Consider the following 7,879-nt stretch of genomic DNA (forward strand, 5'->3'; position numbering starts at 1 on the left):
TGCATCGATGAATCCATCATTATCGGCATCCCATACATTAAATGCTTTGGCAAATCGTTCGTTGTGATCAAGTGTCCAGTTTCCATCTGTTGATAAGTTTACAAGAATAATTCATTTCCTTAAACTTCATTAAAATATGAACTGATTAAATTCTAGTCTTGTCTAAAACCACATCAATGTGTTTCTCTCTGACGAAGGGCTAACGCTCTGGCCAATATACATTCTCAGCTTATGGGTTACGCCGAGTCGAACTCACAAGTCCCTCACGAGCGGGCTTGCTGAGGTCAAACCGACAGATTTGTGCATGTAGTTTATAGTTTATCCGTATCGCCTGTTCTTTCCAGTTTAATGCTTCAGTTTTCGCAGTTAGACTTTATTCGGCATCAGTTGAATTTGTTTTGTCTTCTCAACTATTCACTTCTACCATCCGCTTACGAGAAACTTATTTATCAGCTAAGAAACTAGTTTTACCGGCTTCTCTCATATCTTCGTCCAAGTCTCCCTCGTAAGCGGCAACATCAAAGCCAGCTATACTCATGACAAGACCGCTTTCCTTTGCCAGTGAAATGATATGCTCACATTCTTCATCCGACAGGAAACGAGGAATCTCTGTTAAATAATTAAAATCATAGCATAATTATTTTTTCAGTTTTTTTTTTTGTGGTTATGGTGAAAAATGACCCTAAGAACGAGCTTTTGATGGGAGCAACTTGAAGCAGGACTCACCAAAAAGCAAAGGCTTCATGGCTCTAGTGATCATTTTGTATTTGATCCCTTCCTCCAATTCCACCCATCTCTCATGACCTGTCTGAAGAAACAAAAAACTGAGCTTTAATTTGCAAGGTACAATGGGCAGTAATTTTTGCCATAAGGGGCATGGGGAGCCCTCTCACAGTCGGTGTGAGGTCTTGCATGCGTCGGTAACCGGCTTTAATTGAAACCGCTGACAATGGGACTACAAAATTAAATTCGGCTGGCATAAATTACAAGTGCAGGAAATGGAAGGAAGAATGGAAAGTGTCAGGTTAAGATAGGATTAATGAAAGGCTGACCGGTACCTGAGTCTCACAACAAGAGTTCAGGTGAAATAAATTACCATAAAACATACAAATTGCGAAACAGTGAAACCCAAAAATCATGTGAAGCAGTTTTCTGTGTTTCTATGAAAAAAAAAATGTCTCTGTAATTGAAGAAAAGATCCGCACACTGATATGATTTTGACTTTGAATAGTTTCCCTAGCACTGGACGTTGCGTCCAAATATAATAATCTTGAAGTACAATGAGTTTGGGCCTCTACTGTAAACCCAATGAAAACGACACCTTAATGACTCGATGGAGGCTTCGAGCGTTTCAACAGACGGTTTGTGTCGCATCAGCGGTTGTACAGGGAAATATTTGGATACGGACTCCTAGTAAAGAACCTCTTAACAAACAATTTTTTCTCCTTAGCGATTTAGGTTATTTTTCACTATTTGACCCACAGCCTTTTATTGTAGCTCAGTCGTTATTCTGGTCACTGGAAGGAACAGATTTTGACGACCCATCAAAGATACAAATTATCACAGAATAATCAGCAATACTTACTTATGTGTAGCAAGGTGTGTAAATGTTTCTGGTACACATTGAGACATGCAAGCTTATATTTCACATATTTTCAGCGATTGTTTACAAATCTAGTGATAAACATAGGTCCCACTAGGGGAATTTGCTATGTTAGCGATTATTAGTTGAATTCAGCAACGCCGTTCATCCTTTGAATGAGCTATGGAAATTTCGCAACGTAAACATTCAAAACTTCAAGACAAAACATTTTGTACGTGTAAAATTCAGTACCTTCACTCCGTCCAAACGCAGCAATTTGATTTCATCCGCACGTTCCTCGTGACAAGATTCTGTGGGATCCGTACACAAGTGAAGAAATTGTTCCTCAGCAAAACATGGCTCAGTGAACTTGATCGCTCTCGGTTTGGAATCTTTTGCCCAATTTCCACAAAAGAAGAAACAAGGTATAACGAAAATGAGACCTCGAACCTTCATAGCTACCATCCAAAGGGTTCATTTGCTATAAGTGTTTTTTATTCAATTTTCCTACATGGCTTAGGATAAAGAGATAAATTATTAATTTTCTCGATGTGAGACAAGCCGAAACGTTTCGTCTACAATGAAACTTGTGGTTGTATTGTTGGCGAGATCCGCAGGTCAATGGATCACTTGCTTAAGTTGCCTTAACATCAAAATTATGCGCCAATCTATTCGAAGCTTTAACATTTCCCACCTCCCGGCCCGGGCAACCCACCGACCGTCGTCCGCGCCCAGGGGGTGGAGAATTAGAGCCTTTCCTAGCTGGGGTGGGGATTTTGAAATTGCTAAGCACCGTGCAATATACTGCCGTTAACTATATAAACGTTACCCGTGGTACAACCAACACGACCTGAAACAAGTTTTTTTTAAACAAAATTAGAAGAATTCTTTGCTTAATCGTTGATATCATTAGTACTTGCTAAAATACACTCAAACCTATCAGGAAATAGGGAGATATTACGTAGTTTTAGCATCATTTTGGTCGATTTTTATGTGCCAATACTTTAGAAAGAAGCTTCCTTTTCAGGTCTTTAACTACAGTATGCTCATAGTTGACTTTAACAATACTAATGAAAGTCATATTTCCCACGTGGTCTAGTGGTTAGGATTCGGCGCTCTCACCGCCGTGGCCCGGGTTCGATTCCCGGCGTGGGAATGATAACGCAATATGATCTTTCCATCCCTTTTGAATAACTGCCAAGAAAAATCACGCCATTTTCTCTTACCCTTCTTTTTCGATTTTTAATAACCTTGCCTCCATGACAGGGTTGGACAGAAAATCAATAAGTGCACGAACTTAACTGAAGCGTTTGCATTTGTCATTAAAATGGTCATGCAACGCTGACACAAACAAACCTAAAAGGTTAACCAGTGAAATCCGGATGATGAAATTAAATTTGCAAAATTTTTATGATACTTTGTATATCAATCGCATTTGCAGCGATACACGACCTTCGGAGACTCTTAAGAGATCGCAAGATTATATTTTTTTACATCGATGGCCATTATTATTATTATTATTATTATTATTATTATTATTAATATTATTATTATTATTTACACTCCGTTGTTAGACGTCTCACAGGGCGGAGAGCACTACCTGACACTTCACACGGTAGTAACCATCATATAATTAAAAAAGTTTTAGTAACCCTTCGGTCTCTTTCCTCTTTAGGCTTTAACTACGGCATGTTTGTTGAAATTAGAATCATTTAGTGGGGTGCACAGCTTTTACTCCAAGATCTTTATCATTACCTTTATAGGTAGCGGTTCCCACGTGGTCTAGTGGTTAGGATATGGCGCTCTCACCGCCGCGGCCCGGGTTCGATTCCCGGCGTGGGAATGATAACGCAATATGATCTTTCCATCCCTTTTGAATAACTGCCAAGAAAAATCACAAAGCGAATAATGTTTATTCAGTTATCGTCTCTTCCAAAGAAAATGCATGACAATGACATTTCTCATTAATGTAGGCGATGCAAACATTGAGCTAGCTCCCTGACACACAATACGTACGAGACTTGGGCGCCGTCAGGAGTGGTCATGGGCTCCTGTTGGCTTATATTCTCTCTAGATAAGAAAGGTAGCCACACCTGTTAAATTCAGACTACGAGATAAGCGATTCACAATTTTAACTCAGAAATTCATATGGACCATAGAGACCATCGGAGACCCATGCGAGCTAATTTTTATTTCCAAGGAACATATCATGATTAAATCTCAATTTCTATGAAAGAAGTAGAAGTAATGAAATTTTCTAAGAAGGCGATCATTTAAACGACACAAACACTGTTTCGGGTCTATGAATGCTAAAACCGAGCGTTGAACTTTTGCATAAACTTAGAAACTTGAAAGAAAAAGTTCAAGTGAAGTCATTACTTTTAGTTCAAAAGAGTGGAGTGAAATAAGATCAGTTAAAATTCTTCTGAGAACATCATCTGTTCGTGTCATAATGAAAAGTTCTCCTTCCTAATCATTGTTATCGTGCAGTGATAACAAATAGTTTTTCTCCCCATATAACCTTCCTCTATATGTAGACCTAAGTAAGGGAAATCGCATGAATGCGATTTATCTTCGCATGCTGATTAGCTACTACAGATAAAACTTCTATTAAATTTTGTTCACGGAAGAATTCAATAACACTGGACTTCACGGTTGACCCCAGGGCTAAAAGCGTAACGGGCTGTCTGTTGCTGTCTATTAACTGATATTGTATTGACATAAAAGCTAAAAAAGTGCATGGAAGTTGTTTATCATCCGATTTGCTTAGCACTTTGCACTTTTTGAACTTGGTTAATGAACATGATGTGTTTGCCCTTGTCGACTGGTTTAACCGCCTCCCGGTTAGCTCAATGGATAGAGCGCTGGACTGTTGTGCGGGAGGTCGAGGGTTCGAGCCCCGGCCGGACCAACACTCAAGGTCTTAAAATAATTGAGAAGAATATGCTACCTTTCTATAACATCAAGAAATGGTTAGATATTCTAGTCTTCTCGGGTAGGGACGAATAAATGGAGGTCCCGTCTCCTACAGGGTTAGGGGTAGAAGACGTTGATTTCCCACGCACGAGATTACTGTGTGATGGATGTCCTCCCCTGGGGTGGGATGGGCGGGTTAAGATTGATTGTAAAGCGCTGTTGATCTGTCATTGAAATAGCGCTCTATAAGTGATAAATTGTTGTTGTTGTTGTTTATAAAAAGGCGTCTCCATTCATTTTGAACCTCTCTCAATAATCGTCATGTAATGGTTGCGATATTGCAAATATTTTCATTTGTAAAAGTCAATCTCTTGCTTTCGAAATTAAAAAATTGACCTTGAATTATCAAAAGCAAAGAAAAAAGATAGCTTTGGTAACTCACTCATTTTTTTTTAAATTTTAACTTCGGCTGGTGTTAATTGACGGAAGTGATTTTCTTGATCGAGACAGTAGATATCTGTACCTTTGATATCACTCTCTCAAAATAGTATTTCTGAATGTTAATCGTTCCTTAAAAAAAAAAAAAAATTGGCGTTGACTCAAGAAGAAAACGATTCACTCTGATAGCTTAAAGAACTTCCCTAAATTCAGTTTTTTCAATTTTCAATTCGGCAGGTCAGTGATAATTGAGTAAGTATTTTTGTGGCACTATCTATGCCTCATAAATCGCCCGCTCAAAATGGTAGTTTAAATTCGGTGTTTTTGCTCCTTTCAATATACAGTTGAAATTGAAAATGAAATTTCTATTTGTGGCCATATTCAATCAGGCGTAAAGATAGTGAACCATTCTGTTTCTGTTCTCTCGAACTTAACCCTCATGAATACAACCCACGCTGTAAAATGCTTCTTCTTAGCGGGAAATCGCACACAAACTGATCATGAGGTTACAGCAAGTGTTGTATCGTGCGTAGTTAGTTCTCTATTTGCTCTGACTGCCTTACTTGGAAATTTCATCTTCATGCTTGTAATTCGGAAAACACGAGAGCTTCATACGCCATCTTTCGCTTTGTTACTTGACTTGGCAATCTCCTCCTGATTTCCTTGTTGGTTTGGTTGGCCAGCCCTCGTTTGTTGCATACAAGGTAGAGGAGCTTTTGGGAAATTTTAACGGACATTGTAAAGTGCGAATGATTAATTTTTTTTTCTGGTTGGATAACTTCTGGCGTGTCTTTTCTAACCCTGGGCGGAGTTTTTGTCCACCGACTTCTCGCTTTAACTCTACACTTGCGATATAGAAACACGATCACCGTTCAACGTGTTTTGGTAGCCGAATGATTGTAGTTTGGCTGTTTTGTATCATTATTGCCATCGTCACGTTTTGGTTTCAAAACTGGCTGATTTTACCTGTTTCTACAGCTGTGTTGGCCATTGTGGTGACTGTAGTTTGCACTGTTAAGATATTTCAAATTGCAAATAGACATTAACGCCAAATAAGAGAACAAAACCGATCAATGGTTGACTTACAAAACGAACAAGGTGATGCATTTAAATGTAAAAAGTCAGCTATTACGGTTCTTTATGTGTATGGCTTAACGTTGGTGCTCTATCTACCATTCATCGCAGTTAGTGCATCTGAAGCATTTCACGGCTACACAACGTCATTAAAAATCGGTTGGGATTACCCGACCACGATTGGTTTCATAAGTTCGTCGGTGAATCCTGTCATTTATTGTTGGAGAACTAAAGTACGTCGTGCAATAATAGAGTATTTAAGAAAGATTACTTATGGAAACAACTCAGTAGCAGCTGCAGAATCTTGTCGATAACCTTGGTAGACTGTATGGTTCTGAGAGACCAACATCTTTGTTCTGTCGCATTTTGTTCTAAAAGTGGTATGAATGGTATATGAAGCGGTAAGACCCGAAAAAACTGTTTTTCTTAACGGTGATAATACTGATATTAGCAATCAGTACGAATATGTTCCACCAACAGATGGTGTTTGGCGTCTGTAGTCTTAAAATTAGCATAATTTAGTGCCTTAATTGAATGCGGGTGTTAATGTGGCTGTTTCTCATGAAAATGAATTGGTTATTGCAAAAGGAAAAAAATAAAAAGGACTCGCAGGCTGGGAATCGAACATGGGCCGCGGTGCCGTGATATCACATCTAACTACGGGAAAAATCTTAAACTGGATGGCATTATAAATCCGCCGTCACTTCAATCTTTCAAATCACCTGTTAAAGGATATCATTGAACTGACCTCATTAACAGTCGGCAACTTAAAGGATCTATCTTGCTTTGCACTGAGTATTCATGACCAACTACGAACCCATTATCAGTTTGATAAGTTCGTAATGTAAATAGTTTATATCGTCATTAGTGTTGCTCGATTAACTTTCACCGACAAAACGAATTTTGCTCAGACCTGCTAGCATTCGGTCAGATTTAGAAGCAGCTATTTAGAGCGAAAGGTTGAAGAAAAATAAAAGGACGAAACATGGCAAAGGGAGCTCTTGTGTTTTCCGTATCACATGTAAAATAGGAACATTGCTCATGCAAGTGATGAGAGAATAGATTGCATTAAGGGTGCAAGTGACAACAATGGTGATAAATGTGACTTTGATTTGCTCCTGATCTAGTTCTAGAGAGAAGCACATTTTAGGTCCCATACGAGAGTTGTTCATGTTGAAGAAGAGTGACCAACTTTATAGGGCCAAGGGTCAATAATTTGCATCTTGACCGAGATATGCACCTGGCCTGGTTTTTAGAGTATCACTTTCAAAGAAAGTATTGAGCTCGCTTCGAATTGCTATTGTTAAATGATTTTCTTTTATAAGGAGTACAATCACAAATCAGATATTAATTGACCTTTATAAATACAGACTTATATGAGATTGCATTGTATGGCCCACACGGTTATTATAATGTTTCGATTCTTAATGAACAAGCGTTGCAGCTAACATGGTTCTGATCAAAAGAAAATGTTTACTCTTGTTCTCATACATTATTCTTAAAACGTAAATTGCCCTCAATGTGAATATTTCTGGCTAAATCTAATCTATTAATTGAGAACCCTACATGAGAAATTCCAATTTAACTTTAACGTAATAGCGTCGCTTTTCAAGAGCAAAACTGGGAAATTCAATTCGTAAGCACTACTCTCCCGTGTCATAGTGTAGTTGTTATAAACTAACTGAAGAAAACGTTGGAATTGTGAAAAAATGGACTCGTGTTCGATGAGTAAATTTTAACTTTGATCAAGTGTCTACACACAAACTGCGTGCCTTAACATGATGTTTTCATTCGTTGTGAGTTTCAGTTCTTCTCCGCAACATATTCACGACAATTCGACGAGCCTCTCTAATTCTCCAGCAATAGACA

At 38.5% G+C, this 7,879-nt stretch overlaps 1 protein-coding gene, 2 non-coding genes and 1 pseudogene across 3 annotated transcripts in view; 3 read left to right on the forward strand and 1 right to left on the reverse strand.

Moving 5' to 3' along the window:
* LOC111322244 (transmembrane prolyl 4-hydroxylase) overlaps positions 1-2,105 on the reverse strand; it is a 9,138-nt gene extending 7,033 nt beyond the window's left edge. Inside the window, exons 1-4 of the mRNA XM_088754948.1 lie at positions 1,835-2,105; positions 727-808; positions 472-609; positions 1-86 (exon numbers count right to left, since the gene is read on the reverse strand). The exon at positions 1-86 is cut by the window's left edge and continues 6 nt beyond it. Coding sequence (XP_088611074.1) covers positions 1-86; positions 472-609; positions 727-808; positions 1,835-2,047 — 519 coding nt within the window. The 5' untranslated portion in view covers positions 2,048-2,105. The remainder of the gene's footprint in view (positions 87-471; positions 610-726; positions 809-1,834) is intronic.
* A 561-nt stretch (positions 2,106-2,666) lies between these two features.
* Trnae-cuc (transfer RNA glutamic acid (anticodon CUC)) lies at positions 2,667-2,738 on the forward strand. The gene has a single exon. It is a non-coding gene; the product is annotated as a tRNA-Glu (tRNA).
* A 615-nt stretch (positions 2,739-3,353) lies between these two features.
* On the forward strand, positions 3,354-3,425 carry Trnae-cuc (transfer RNA glutamic acid (anticodon CUC)). The gene has a single exon. It is a non-coding gene; the product is annotated as a tRNA-Glu (tRNA).
* Positions 3,426-5,208: 1,783 nt separating this feature from the next.
* Positions 5,209-7,192, forward strand: LOC148734438 (trace amine-associated receptor 13c-like; annotated as a pseudogene).
* Positions 7,193-7,879: the final 687 nt, after the last annotated feature.

This window comes from Stylophora pistillata, chromosome 3, assembly GCF_964205215.1.
Source record: "Stylophora pistillata chromosome 3, jaStyPist1.2, whole genome shotgun sequence".
Lineage (NCBI taxonomy): Eukaryota > Metazoa > Cnidaria > Anthozoa > Scleractinia > Pocilloporidae > Stylophora > Stylophora pistillata.